Here is a 15,308-nt window from a genome sequence, read left to right as displayed (position 1 = left end):
TTGGTTGGTTGTTCTGGTTTTTTATTGTGATTTTATTTTTAGAGCTTTAGCCACCTGTGTTTTGCTGCCCTATGTTACAGCTACAATGAGCTGAAGTTATAAAAAGGGCTCAAGTAAAAGGGAAGAAAGGGAGAGGAGGGAGCAGGCAGGACATGGAAGAGTACAGGTGGAATGTGAAGGGTAAAGAAGTGAGCGTCGTTTTGGCAGAAGCAGCTTTACTGCTCAGGTCATCTGAGGCTTCCAATAGCTGTTCCCATGTCCAAAGGCTTGAATAACCCTTACAGATGTTGAAGACAGAATGCAATTAGTCACAACTAATGACTTTTTTTTTTTTTTAATTATTTGTTTTGGCTACTTTCTATCAATGCTGGTCACCCAGATTTCTTCAATTCAGTGCATTAAAAAGGTTGCCCAGTTTAGACTATATGTTTCTGTTCCTGCCTGTTACACCTTGTCTGTTTGTTACTGTGGTTTGTTCTTTTGTGTTTGCAGCTACAGGAGGGAAATGCAAGAAGTTAGTTGCTTTAAAAAAAAAATCACAGCAAAATTATTTCCCATAATACTTTCATGACAGAAATATCATAGCTGCTTCATCATTTATGATACTAAAAAGAACTAGAAATCGAACTCCTCACCTTTTTCTAAGCCAGTATTGTCAAACAAGCAAAATGTAAGCAAAAGCATGGCCTGGTTTTTTTTTGGGGGGGTGGGGTAAACTAACAATGCCACTAGGTATTTTTAATGCAGTCTCATTTATTTACAAACAACATAAAAAGTATTTTTTCCTTTGAACTACAAACAATCAAACAATAAAAAATAATTTACTTGCTTCCAGTCTATAGCTTGATGTTTCCTCATATAATAAAAACGATGTCATACTTGACAAGGTTATGATGATGGCTGCTGTCCTTTATAGGAGATTTGGACCACCTTTTTGGGGTGGTATGTTTTGTTTTGTTTTTTTTTTTGGACACTCAGCAGACGTGAATGTCTGTGTTGCATATCACAGACCATAACAATGCTGTAGAGACCATTGGTTTAATTCACCCATTTTAACAGACAGCACAGCAGCACCATTCAGTGAGAACTAGAAACAGGCTCCAGTGTAATCTGTCCACAATGAAGACCACCTTCTTCAGTACTGCTGAGTGCAGTGCAGCTGTGGGCTCAGCATACAGACTGTCCGGAGACAAGTCTCTGCACAGTGGTGCAGAGAAATACAGGAGCATTGACCCTTCTGTGCCATTGCTTGCCATGCTGTCAGGCCATCTGTTTGGGTGGTGACAGCAGAGAAATGCACCCTCTTGTATAGCTGCAGGGACTGGTGGTCAGCAGAGGGGTATCTATATTGTCTTTATCCCACTGCTGGCGTCTCTTACAGGAGGAAGAAGGCTATTATTTCTTTCTTGTCCACCACTGCATGCAGTGGGGGATGAGAACCTCGTGAGCCATAAGTTATTTCATGGCGTGGTGCTTGCGGCCAGTTGTTCAAGCCCAAGTGAGAGGTATCAGGTGTTGCTGGTTTCCAGGTGAAGGCAGCCACTGTCCTCTCGGTCACATTCAGGTGCAGCACAACTGAGGACATGGAGTGAGTACAGTAGAGGGTTATCAGCAAACAGCACAGACCATACGTTCAGTTTGCTGCAAAACAGGAACCTGCAGCCTCAGTCTCCTGATAGGGATTTTAGGGTGGCTGATGGGTGACTGTCTCTGCGGTACTGCTGTTTGTAATATACAGGTAGGACCTACCTAGTGCTGTTTCTACTCCTCCCCTCCCTGAGGCAGCTTCTCTTGGCTGCATCTTAAGTCCTTCTTCAGAAGTCCTTTGGCAACCTTGTCTCTCATAATTATTCACTCTCCTCTGTAAAGGTGTGTCTCCAGCTTGAGAATTGTTGTCATATATAACAAAATGTTCCTTACAGTGGTTTTACCTATCTTCCAAGAAAAAGCATTGTGGTATTGCATTGATTTTTGTTTTGTGCAAAGATTCTAGTGAGATCAGAAGCTGCATCTGAGATTCTGCTCTGGTTCAAGGAACAGTGAGATAAAGTTGTACAGTTTCAGGCATGAAAAATCTCAGCTCTTTCACCTTCCCTCCAAGAGCAACCTGCGTAGGGCTGAGGGTTTGGTTGTGCTTTCATGGAAGGTGACATTAGTCACGATACAGAGGGCTGGAAAACATCTTCAAAGATCTCATCGTTGATGACACTCTCATAAGTAGGTGGTGGAGTGAGTGGCTCCAGTGGCTCAAGCCTGTCTTCAGCACCTTTCCCTTCATGGATGTCTGAAACAAAGCGCTGCAGCCTTGGTGGCAGTACCAGCTGCAACTGCATCCTGGAGCTTGTGTCAGTCTCAGAGTTGTGCCTTGTTTCTGATACCACAGACATGCTGAGAGCTTCAATCGTAGTGTCTTCTGGGGCAGATGATCCAGTAACAACACTGTATGGAGGAGGCTCATTCAGTGGTGAGGACACTATGCCTGTGTTGGATGTAATCGTCCATATTGCTGGAACTGACATGGTCATCACCTCCTCATAGGTGGGTGCTTCATAGGCAGCATTCACCCTATGCACAAAGAGAGGAATACTCAGTTATACTCAGTAAAATATTTATGTAGAGGAAGGTAGTTCAGGTAATGTAGCATAGAGACCATGCTACAAATCATGGATTGGACCAAGGCAGGATTAGCTCACTTGTCCAGCCAGCTTAATGCCTTCCTTCCTGGTCTAGAAAATGGCTTATCTGAATATTTTCTCACACTTCCCAGAACAAGTGAAGAAACCCACCCTGTTGAGTTCAGTGTCCTAGGCTTAGCTTGATGTCCCTCATTTAAAATCCAGTGGTTAAAAAGGTATTGCTAATAATTAAAGACTCTTTTTTTTTTTTTTTTTTTTTTTTTTAATAAAACAGGGCTTTTCAAAATATTTTAGCTCCATTTTTAAGAAGTGGAGAAAAGTATTTTCGTGTAGGTTAAACAAGGATTATTCTTGGTTAAAAAGAATATCTTCAGAGAAAGGTACTTTGGAAACATTTCCCTTTAATGTCTTATTTCAAAATAAACAGATATTTTTCTTCTAGGATGCCCCCAAGCTAGCAAAGCCCAATATGAACTTCTTTTTTATGTGGTCTTTTCTAAAAATAAACATACAATAACATTGTGCCCTCTTACAAACCCTGTACACGAGAATGTCAAGTCATTCCCGGATGTGGATAATGATTATCTGGATTATACAGACAAGGAAGTAAAGATCCAAATGAAGTTAAACCCTTAGATTACCATAGGCAAATTTGGGTTAAATTAGGTGATGCTGTGCATACCTAAAAGCATACATGAAGAAACAAAAATAAAATAAAATATAGGGGTATTCAGAGCCTTCCAAAATCAAATCTTACTATGTCATTGGGTTTTTAAGACTGGAAACACACCCAGTTACAGGTTCCTTTTTAAAAGTTTGTTGAGGAACTGTTGCTCTGGAGATAAGATTTATAGAGCTAAACCCAACTAAGACTGAGCATTGCTTCAACATTTTTTCTCTTTCCTTGTCTGACTCATTGTTCGGCAGGACTGAATTACTCAAAAGAAAATAAAACTGGACCTGAAACTGTGTAATCTTGGGAATTGTTAGTGGGTCGGTTACTGGAGGGAAGAAAATACATACTGGACAGATACAGGATGTGTGGCATAGGCATTTGCAACCTCCACCTGAAGAATGAAGGGAAACAACCTACAGAGAACTTTGATCTTCTAGAATACAGTCTGCATGTGGTGATGTAGGGGAAGGGCATCAAAACAATGTGTAGAATAGAGTTAAAGTAGTAGGATTAACCACGTTGTGCTTACCCTGCTTGGTTTTGTCTGTTTGGAGGTGTCTCATCTGCGTCACGCTGATGCTGATTCTTCAGGTAGCACTCGACAAACACACTCAGCAAATAGCCAACCAGGCACACTCCCCCTACCCCTAGGAAGAAATAACCTACTGGATTGGTGTTAGATGAAATGGCCAGCAGGGTGACCCCGGTGAGAAGGCCAGCAGTGAAAAGAAGCAACAAGGCTTGGCGGATGTTCCTCCAGTGTGTCTCTAACCACATGGTGATACAGACAGTGGTAGCAGACAGTTAAGAACAGATGAGCAGGTAGGGGGAGAGGCATCTGTGGAAGACAGAATAATTTTCTTGACATGAAACACGGGTGTACAAACATGTTGTCAGTATCATGACCAAAATAAGAGCACACACATTCAGTTACCTGCCATCGTAAGAACTTGCAACTAGGCGCATACATAGTAAGCCTGAGAAATCTGGGCATAAGTGCACACCAATGTAAATGTAGTAGAATTTCCTATGTGAATGCGTATTGAATGCACTTGTACGTGCAGTTGCAAGATGTAAAATGCATAAATAGACCATCAAAACTTACTGCCAGGCTTATCTAATAAGGGCTAACTTCTTAATAGAGCAGTCCAGGATGGAGATTTGAGGTTACTATGAAACTGAACCACAGAATAATTTTAAAGGGTAATTCTTGGACATTTTTGTATTGCATAATGACCATGCAGATTCTGGTTCAAATTCTGGAAGTAGCTTTATTGGGGCTGTGCACCCCAGTAAACTGACTATCTTAATTCACTGTAGCATTACAGCAGTAACACTACTTTAGGTTCTAGATACAGCTGGGATATGTCTATTTTTGCAAAATGTAGACAGGCATTTGACTGTTTGCCTACATCTTCAGTTCTTTTTCTGTTGATGTGCTTTTTTGCACTGTTCTCAACCACGAGAGCCCCTCCTGTCCCCCATTCCAAACCCCATCTCTGAGAAAGAGACAACAGTTTTCCCATGTACTGTCAATATGAAAGGAATACCAGGGCTCTGAGGTATTCAAGAATACCACAATTAAAGAGTCATTTTGCATGCGTTAGAGTAATGTACATTCATCCCACACTTTCGATGCAGATCCCTTTAAAGGAATAAAGCATGACACAATAGGCATATTTTTAATTAATACACATGTCCAAACGAATAAACAGTTTTACATAGTTCCATGTTACATCGTGTGCCTTTGCACACTAGCTGCACTCCCTTATTAGAGCAAAAATAGATAACTATATATATACAAAAGACAGAAAAAGAAACATATCTTTTTCTGAACAGATTAACCTTTTATTACCTGTTTTTACTGTCAGCCTTACTTACCAGAATGAGGTCTCGGTAGGTAGCAACACTCATGTTTTAATTCCTCTCTTCATCACAAGGAAACATGTTCACACTCTTTTGTCCCTGCTTCTTCCCCTTCTGACTTGATGATAGGACATCAGTAAAAAGTTCCCCTTCCTTGTTCCGAGTTTTCTTGTCGGGTGACAACAAAGATTTCTTTTGAAACTCAAAGACGGTACCTCGTAAATATGGGAAGCTACCAGATGATGAGAAGATCCTGTTGCATGAATTTTCCCTGGGAAACTAGAACCTCAGTTGTCCATGTTCTGAATCCAAAGCAATATCTCAGCAATCACGTACCTTCTACACTTTTGCAGCTCTTCTAGGTCTGCCCCACAAAAGCAGGAAACTCATTAGGGAAGAGGGCGGAGTGAGCAGTGGGGGGAGTGCTTACCTGTGTGGGATTTGTTTGGTCTGCTCAAGTGAAAGGAACTCTGCCCTGAAAATTGTGTTCTCTGTAGCAGAGGAATCTTGCTCTCTGCCTCACAAAGCAGGAAGGACTGCTCACCCAGCCCACATTACATGGCCCACACTTAAATCTATTTATGTGTTCCACAAAATGTAAATCCAAGTATTTTCCTATTCTAATTAGGTGCTGTTTGTCAGATGTTGTTTTCTGCCCTCTTTGATTTTACAAACAAAAGGAAAAAAGGAGGCAACTGATTAATATTTTGCTGAGGACTAGGTTAAAATCCTTCTTAGTCCCAGATGTATTTGGGAATGAGTAGTACTGATAAGCAACAGGACAGGTGCTGAATTACCATCTGAACTTTCGTAGTTCTCAAAGAGTGCAGTGGGTATTACCTTCAGAAGCTGGCTGCAGCTCATTTTTGGCTGTAATGGGAAGATGTCCTACCACTAAATGTTTATAATAGTATTCAGGTTGGAAGACTGGGCCAACACGAATTGCATGAGGTTTAACAAAGCTATGCGTGGACAGAATAATCCCAAGCACCAGTGCAGGCTGGGGTATCACTGACTGGGATACAGCTCTGCTGAAAAAGGCCTGCTGGTCATGAGGAAAGGCAAGAACGGCAGCAGTCTGCTGTGTACCCTTAGGGCAACGCAGGCAAACTCTATCCTGGGCTGCAATACTAAGAGTCTATTCAGCAAACCAAGTGGTGTGACCCACTCTACTCAACACTTGTCAGGACACACCTGGAATACTGCGTATAGTGTGGTCCCCCTAGTTCAACAGAGAAATTGAATATGGTCTGGTGAATTGCCACCAAGGGACAAGTTAAGGAATGAGGAGAGGAGAACAGAGGGAGAGGGAGAGGGAGAGGGAGAGGAGAGGAGAGGAGAGAAGAGGAGAGGAGAGGAGAGGAGAGGAGAGGAGACAAATCCTGGGCAAGTGGTGAGTGTCAGCTCACAGTTTTCCAATGTCCAGTATGTAATTACAGAGAGGAAGGAGGTACTCTTCATGAGGGTACATGATGACAGGGCAAGAGGCAATAGGAAAGAGCCTACGTGGAGGAATCATCTTGTCTGGAAATATTTAAGATTCAACTGAGTCTAAAGCCCACTTTCAGTAAGAGGTTAAACCCAATTATCTCCTATTCCAGTCTAGACTTGCCGATGTTTCTATAATCCTAATAGTTTTCTCTTATAATTACCTTTTCAGCTGCTGACAGTTAAAGGGCTTTCACCTCTATTTGCTATCCATTCTTTGATTTGAAGAGTATTCCTCTGAAGAGAGCAGAGTCTGGGGTTTGGACTAGTTGACCTTTGAAGGTACCTTACAAACCAAAACATTCTATGATTTTATGATTTTGCAAGACTGTCATTTAAATAGGGAAACTGGTTTGTTTCTTGCAGCTCTCTCAAATTTGCAGTTGCTTAATGTTGAGAACACCTAGACTCCCAAGAAAAAATTGGCGAAACTGTTTTCACAGCCTCTCTGCAGGGAAAGCATGGCTGACTTTAGGTAGAATCTGGATACCTTGCTACTAACAGCAACTTCCTTCTAACCAAAGTGGTTGTTAAAACTGTTCCTTACAGATAAGAGAGGTATATCCTGTTAGGTTGAGGAGGGAATTAAAATCTGCTACGAACCCTGATTAAATGTTCTGCTTAATAAGCTATTGTAATAAAGAGCATCACTATTACAAGAATTACTTTCAAAGAAAATGGTTCCACTTTTTAAAGTAGTGAGTAAAAGTGCAGTTTGACAAGGCTGCTGAACAAACCTAGTGGATAACCGCTGTAAAATATGATTGCCCTTCCTCCTTCCTGCCTCTTCTCCATCTGCCTGCAGTCAAATCCCTTCCTTACAGTAATTCTGGTACCCATCTGATCTCTTGCTGAACCACCTCAACTGTCTAAGCTAGTTGGAAAGTATTTACACTTTTCCAGAGAAAATTTAGTCAGCTGAATCCCCCTAACAATCTGACTATTGTTGAGTACCTCTTGTAATTATCTACTTAAGGTACTTATTCTTATGCAGGCTATTTAGAGGGAACTGAGGCATTTCACTTGTCTACACATTCTTCTGTGAGGAGAAGGTACACAGAGGCTGCTTTGGAGCTAGACCTTCTGGCTAAGTTAGGAAGGTGAAGAAGTGTTTGTTATTTGGGGGAAAACTACCCCTGTGACTGGAAAGGCTGTATTTAATTTGTGGACAGAAATAAATATATAGGTTTTGCTGAAAATTTGTTTCATAGCTTTGATTGGGGTGCCATTTAAAAAAATATTTATTGATATAGCTATGAAATATCACAATGAAAAAGGCAAAATTTGTGGCTGTCTCTGATTTATTAGTTATTGCTTGTATTACTTCAGTTTATTTCAGTTGAAGTTCAGAGTTCAGTAATTCCATTGTATTTTACCCGTGGGGTTGCAGTTATGACTGGGCTGAATCTTTAGAATTTTTTTTCACATTTACAAGAATGATATTTTGCCATGCAACTTTAATTGCATTAGTTGAATGTGTTTATGAATGTGCTACAGATTCATTTTGTGAAGCAAGATGAATGTCTATGAATTAAGGTTTGCAATATGATTTCTAGTAACACAGTGCTTTTACATGAGGTCATTCGGCATCCCTGGAGGGCTTTTTATCTGTATACCATTTTTGATTCTATCATTGATCATGTAACTGCATTAAGAAATTTTTGATGAAAACATTTACAAAGGAGTTTAGGAAAGGCATGAGTTATCACAGTGCAGTGTTTGTGAAACGAGGGTTAGAAATCAGGGAAAGTGAAGAAAGGCATTTGTACTGCTATGCTACCCTGTCTTCCTTTCATGTGCAGTAGATTGTTTTTACTGAAAACTTTCTCTTTTCAGATGTTCAGTTATGCCATGTGGATCAGACTTCATTTAAAAGCAGATTTCTTAACTAAGACCAGAGATTTCCTTTTTGGGTGTTTTTTTTTGTTGTTTTTTTTTTGTTGTTGTTGTTTTTTTTTTGTGTGTGTGTGTGTTTTTTTTGTTGTTGTCGTTTTGTTTTTTGTTTTTTGTTTTCTCTTTCTCTCTCTCTTTCTCTCTCTCTCTCTCTCTCTTTCTCTCTCTCCTTCTCTCTCTCCTTCTCTCTCTCCTTCTCTCTCCTTCTCTCTCCTTCTCTCTCCTTCTCTCTCCTTCTCTCTCCTTCTCTCTCTCCTTCTCTCTCTCCTTCTCTCTCTCCTTCTCTCTCTCTTTCTCTCTCTCTTTCTCTCTCTCCTTCTCTCTCTCCTTCTCTCTCTCCTTCTCTCTCTCTTTCTCTCTCTTTCTCTCTCTCCTTCTCTCTCTCCTTCTCTCTCTCTTTCTCTCTCTCTTTCTCTCTCTCCTTCTCTCTCTCCTTCTCTCTCTCCTTCTCTCTCTCTTTCTCTCTCTCCTTCTCTCTCTCCTTCTCTCTCTCCTTCTCTCTCTCCTTCTCTCTCTCCTTCTCTCTCTCCTTCTCTCTCTCCTTCTCTCTCTCTTTCTCTCTCTCCTTCTCTCTCTCCTTCTCTCTCTCCTTCTCTCTCTCTTTCTCTCTCTCTTTCTCTCTCTCTCTCTCTCTCTTTCTCTCTCTCTCTATTTCTCTCTTTCTTTTTCTTTATTTCTCTCTTTCTTTTTCTTTATTTCTCTCTTTCTTTTTCTTTATTTCATCTGATTGTTTATCTTCATTCTTGATTTAGTCTCTAGGAAGCATTTCACCTTTCCCCTGTTCCATCTCACAGTCTACTCTATCTCCTTCCCAGACTGCTACTAATTAACTTAGTACCTGTGGTAAACTTGCTTATCAGGCCAGTATGCAGGGAAGCTTGCTTTATTCCCAAGGGCTTGTGACGTACATACCACGCTGTGATTAATCTCTCTGTAATCACTAGATCTATTCTTCCCTATAACCTTGACTTGAAGCAATTTTTTTGAGAGCCTGAACAAGTACTGGGGGCAAAGTGCTACCAAATCCCCTTTTGATGTTTTGTTTAGCTAACCTTTTGTCTGCTAGGCTTAGTCACCTTTAGAAATATGACTTCGATTTTTCTGTTCAGTAATGTGATTACATTGTATCTAAAGAGGTCAGGGGCAGCCATGACCTATAGAGTTGATCAGTTCCAGTCAGTATACTGTCTTGATCAGAAACAAAGAGAAAGGAAAACCCCTAGGAAGTTATTTCCATGCTCAGATGTACAAAACTTGTGTAACTTTGAGAAATCCAACTGTGCTTGGCCTGCCATAGCTGAATGCTCATATATTTCTTGGGAGATGGCAATCTCTTTTTGTCTTGCATCTTATACTTACAAGAAAATGATTGTAATTTTTCTGTGAGGTCACTATATGGTGGGTTTTTTGGCAGAGCTGTCTTCTACCTGCAGTGGCTTTTTTCTATAAATTGGGGCTGAAATGTGATCACAGAAAGACTGAAATTCAAAGGAGAGCTTCTGTTGCTGTTACTGGCTCCTCATATCTTTTGGAGATACCTGAAAAACATGACAGGGATATCTGGAAAGCACAAATATACAGAGATTGACTCAGAGACACATGGTCTGTTGTACAGAACTGGTAGCCATGAAATCGTGGAATTCATGATCCTTAGAGGAACAAGGAGAGTGCACATCAAGCTTGCTGCTCCAGACTTCAGGAAAGCAGATTCTGAGCTCTTGAGAGATCTTTTGGTAGGGTACCATGGGACAGAGCTCTGGAGGAGAGAGGCGCCCAAGAAAGCTGGTCAGTATTCAAGGATCACCTCCTCTAATTTCAGGAAGAGTGCATCCCAACAAAGAGGAAGGCAGACAAGAATGCTGAGAGACTTGCATGGATGAACAAGGAGCTCCTGGATGCAGTTAGATGTAAAAAGAAAGTCTGCAGAGGGTGGGACCAAAGGTAGCCTAGAAGGAATGCAAAGAAGTTGTCTGAGCAGCCAGGGATCAGGTTAGGAAAGCCCAGGGAGAAGTAAATCTGTCCAAGAGCATCAAGAAAAGCTTCTATAGGTACATAAGTGATAGGAAAGATGTGGGCTTTCTCCAGAAGAAAACAGGAGACCTGGTCACACAGGGTGTTGAGAAGGCTGAGGTGCTCAAGGACTTTTTTGCCTCAGTACTCACTGGCAAGGGCTCTGGCTACACCACTCAAATCACAGAAGGCAAAGACAGAGACTGTGAGAAGGCAGGTTCCCCCTGTATAGGAGCAGGTTTGATACCATCTAAGGGACCTGAAAGGCAGTAAGTCCATGGGACCTTATGAGATGCATCTATGGGTCTTGAGCGAACTGGCAGATGAAGCTGCAAAGCTGCTTTCCATCATATTTGAAAAGTTGTGGCAGTCCAGTGAAGTTCCCACTGACTGGAAAAGGGCAAATGTAAACCCCATTTTCAAAAAGGAAAAAAGACCTGAGGAACTACAGTCCTGTCAGTCTCTACCTTTGTGCCTGACAAATCCTCCTGAAGGTTCTGTTAAGGCACATGCACGATGAGGGGGTGATTAATGGCAACCAATATGGCTTCACCAAGGGCAAATTTTGTGATGAGGTTGCAGTGTTTGTGGATAAGGGAAGAGCAACTGATATAAACTACCTGGACTTGTGCAAAGCATTTGACAGTTCTGTATGACACCCGGGTCTCTAAATTGAAGAGACATGGATTTGATGGATGGACGCTCAGTGAATGGATCAGCACATTCAAAGAGTTACGGTCAACAGCTTGGTGTCCAAATGCAGACCAGTTGTTGTTGTTTCATTAGATATTCCCCATTCAAACGCAAGGTTGTTTCAGTGCTAGCTTTACATTTAGTTTTCACTATGTTTTGCTCCAGCTACATGCCATAAAGGCATCACATCTCAGAGAGGAGGAGCCTGGTGTGGTTTCTTTTTCTTCCTCAGGGAAAATGGGTGTGATATTTTGCTTACATCTGTGCTAATAGGTGTTCAAAGAGCTCAGTGAAAGAGCATTTTCTTTGCTACTTTATGAAAGCAGATGGACATACGAGGTAAAAGGAATATAGCTTTTTTCTTGGCATGGTTCCTCAATGTGCAAGCTGTCAGCTTATCTAGTGATACATACAGGCTTTATCCAGTTCTGACACAGATTTCCATTTCTAATGGGCACTGCCAAATTACCAAGAGCACATCATAATAAATTTCCAGTATGTGCTATGACCTTGCCCTGTAGTATATTGCATTTTGCATGGTATCTGAATTGTTATCCTAGTACATTCTAGTGTGGGGCTGTGAGAATGTTTCGATTTTTTTTTCCTGTGGGGTGAACTACTGTTTCCAAGGTGAGCCACCAGCTGCAAGAATGGTCTCATAAGGAGCACCACACCATCACTGCCAGATCAGACTGCTATTTGTAAATAAGTGCTGTAAAAGCAATACACCACTTTTGTGTTTTCCTGAGGCAGCAGCTCCAATTGTTTGTAAAGGGGAACTCTGTTACTGAGGCTGCTGTTCCTGAGATAGAGCTTTCTTATTCACTGTAGGTGAGAAAAAAACAGAGCATGCAATGTGGGTAATTAAGTGTATATATGGTTGAACTGGCAGCTTTGACAGAGGTTATTAACAGTGATAGCTGTGCAAATCTTCTTGTTCCATATGACATCTGGACTCCTGAGAAGTCTGGTAATTGTTTCAAAGGGTCTTTGTGTGAATATAGAAAGAGTGACCTTGAAAGGAAAATTTCAGTATAGAATGGTCATAGTTCATGGGCATTTATGTTGGATGAAGTCATATTTGATGCCAAAGATGCTCCATGTGATGGTGCCACTGTTTCTTGAGAAGAGCTGTCAAGTCTATTGGCAATCTCTGATTCATGAGACTGTTCTTTGAAATCCCTCGCAGATGAAAGATGTCAGAGTGATACAAGAGATGGTATTATCTATTTGAAAAGCTCTCACTAACACTCAGTGCATGGGAGATCCTAGTTTTGGCTGAAGAGACCTCTGTGAATACATTGGAACTACTGGTGAAACATCCAGTCTACACTAGGTTGTAGATCCATTGATATTGACAAAGTCAAGTTTCCTTTGATATTGATGAGGTTTCCAAGTCTTTGATAGACAGTGGTGCTGCTTTTACCCTAATTCTCCTGCTCACCAAGCCACTCAGCAACAACTTTGATCATCACCAAGGCTTCCTAAATTTCTGCTTCAGCCACTGCTATAGGATGTACATTTGACCACTGAAGAGAACACAGAAGACCTTCACAATGAGACCTGATTGCTCTGCTTTCCTTGGCAATATCATGTTTACCTTATCTTGAAATGATATTTCTGAAGTGGGGCATAGGGCAGAATGAAGAAGAATTGTTGGCTTTAGGTGTTCTGTTCAGTTTCCTATGAGCACTGTAAAGGTCAAACAATGCAATGATCTTTATTTAAGAAAAATATGACAAGTGTTTGTTTACACTGAGTACTACAGCTTTCTGCATCTTTTGTTTCTGCATCTTTTGTTTCTGCATCTTTTATTTCTGCTTGCTACTTTCCCTTTGCAACCTTACCCTGAAGTGTCCTTGCACAGCAGTTCAAATACAGTGAACTTAGTTAAGCCTGCCTCACAAATTCTAAAATTCCAAACCTGAGGTACATGAAACTGACAACATGAGACTTCTTTTCAGAGGTGATTTTTTTAAAGTTTCAATTTCATGCTTTGTTAACTTGCAGGCTGAATGTTTTTCTTACAGGTTGTGTAAGAACTGGTAGGTGAAACAAAGAGTTTAGTGTCTGGCTGTAAATATGTTTCCAAAGAAAACAGACAAAAGCAAGGCTTCTTGTGAATTGTGTCTCTAAATGGAATAGTTTTGGCTACAGATTGCCATAGTAAGGTACCATTTGTGGTAGGTCAGTAAGAGGCAACTGAAGTGGAACAGCTTGAAGAGCATACAGAAAAAGATGAAAATAAAATCTAATATTCTCCAAATCAACACAGGATATATACCTTTGGATGAGTCAAAGAAAAACAAACACTGGTTTGGGATGATAGATGAAATACTGGTTTTAGAAACAAAGAGGCTCTAGTTAGCTAATTCCCCATGTCTGACATGCCTGTGCAAAACTCTTCACGATAGAGAGTAAGTGGTTGGTTTTGGCTGTTCCTAAATTCTCTGGTTTAGCTGTTGACCCTTCTCTCCATAGCATTCACACGAAGCCAGATGGGGTTTGAGAACTAACACTGTATAAATAATTACTGCCAAACAAATCTAACTGTCCTCATTTTGGAAGAATTCCATTTCTGAGTATAGTCCTGCCTTACATTGCACTAATGTATTTACATCAGTTATATCACTATTTTTATCAATTCTTAATATTCTTTGAGAAGGAAGGGAACCTTTTGCCCTTTTATTATATTTTAGTTTTTGCAGCTCCACTTACTGCTAGAAGGTTGCTGGATTTTACCTCTTCTCAGTTTTATTTGTTACCATAGCATTGCTGGCATTCCTTATTTCAGGTCTACGGTTTATAGCATTTTAGAAATTGCTGGATGTTTCCTATTCCAGCCAAGTGGTCACTTGCTGTCTAAGAATAGCTGGATGCTTTTTCTCCCATGCTGACTGCAACCTATCAGGACTTCTTTTTTTGCCCCCCTCCTCCCCCAGCAGTAGCAGTTGAAAATTCCCTGCAGTCTAGGAATTCTACTGGATTCTTCCTATCCATAGTGCTCTATGCAGGCTCATAGAATCATAGAATTGGCTGGGTTGGAAGGGACCTCAGAGATCATCAAGTCCAACCCTTGATCCACTCCCGCTGCAGTTACCAGACCATGGCACTGAGTGCCACATCCAGTCTCTTTTTAAATATCTCCAGGGATGGAGGATCCACTACTTCCTGGGGCAGCCCATTCCAATGCCTGATCACCCTCTCCGTAAAGAAATCTTTCAGTGTTGCTCAGTTTTTTGTCCTCTTCATGCTGTCCAGCTCAGTGATGTGCTTAACAAACTGGTGCACAGAATGATTTTTTTCTTACTTGTTCTCCCATTAACGTGATAACATGTTGTCTGACAGAACTCCAAAATGTTTAGAGAGCACTACTCTGTAATAAGTAAAATTTGTCATAGAATGAGTTTTTAATACAGGGTGATAGAATATACTATGAATTTTATAAATACTTGTCTACCAATATGCTACAGCCCACACATGGCAATTGGAGAGTTGTCCTATTGTGACATGTGCTGGGAAAGCACTGTAGTACATATATTTAGCCATCCAAAAGAGGAAAATGTCCCTCACCTTCTTTATCACTAGGCTCTCTGAGTATTAAGTGAGTGTATGTTCCCTAAGGGGCAGACTTTTTCTTACTGAATATCAGGAAGTGATTCTTTTCAAGATGTAAATAGTTGTTAAAAGAAGTACTGGCTGTTCTCTGCTATTGTACATACTTACACTATTAGACTCTCCTTATTCTTTATGTATCTTTACAGGTAAGCAAATAAAGGATCTGTTCTTTTGTCTCTGAATGCTCTGCATAAACTATCTTTGCCACTTTCCTGGTGGCCCATCATTGTGGCATAATTGGTAGGTACTTTTTGATTAAATTCTCTTGAGGCATTAATTGTGAACGGTTTGGGAGTTTCTTGTATACTGTCCTGATGACAATGTGTGTTTGTGTCCATCTCTGTTGTTAAATAAAGGCACCGCTTTTCCTCTGCTGAGGAATAATAGCAAGGAAATGGGAAGAAAGGGCACACTACTTGTAAATGAGG

At 40.8% G+C, this 15,308-nt stretch overlaps 1 protein-coding gene across 1 annotated transcript; it reads right to left on the bottom strand.

The window, feature by feature from the left end:
• Positions 1–733: 733 nt before the first annotated feature.
• On the bottom strand, positions 734–5,811 carry TMEM139 (transmembrane protein 139). The gene is made up of 3 exons (XM_071763115.1): positions 5,194–5,811; positions 3,842–4,150; positions 734–2,565 (listed from the first exon to the last, which is right to left on the bottom strand). The coding sequence occupies exons 2-3, from the start codon at positions 4,087–4,089 to the stop codon at positions 2,157–2,159; spliced, it is 657 nt and encodes a 218-aa protein (XP_071619216.1). The 5' UTR covers positions 4,090–4,150; positions 5,194–5,811; the 3' UTR covers positions 734–2,156.
• Between the last annotated feature and the right edge of the window lie 9,497 nt (positions 5,812–15,308).

The sequence above is a fragment of the Heliangelus exortis genome, chromosome 1 (assembly GCF_036169615.1).
Source record: "Heliangelus exortis chromosome 1, bHelExo1.hap1, whole genome shotgun sequence".
NCBI classification, from domain to species: Eukaryota; Metazoa; Chordata; class Aves; order Apodiformes; family Trochilidae; genus Heliangelus; species Heliangelus exortis.
Note: the sequence above shows the minus strand (reverse complement) of the source record. Positions and strands in the feature narration are given on the sequence as shown.

Excerpts from the sequence above, each read along its gene's own strand:
- TMEM139 (XM_071763115.1), bottom strand. The coding sequence starts at position 4,089 with ATGTGGTTAGAGACACACTGGAGGAACATCCGCCAAGCCTTGTTGCTT. Across the intron at positions 2,566-3,841 it reads AACAGACAAAACCAAGCAGG|GGTGAATGCTGCCTATGAAG; the intron begins GTAAGCACAACG and ends CTTTGTGCATAG.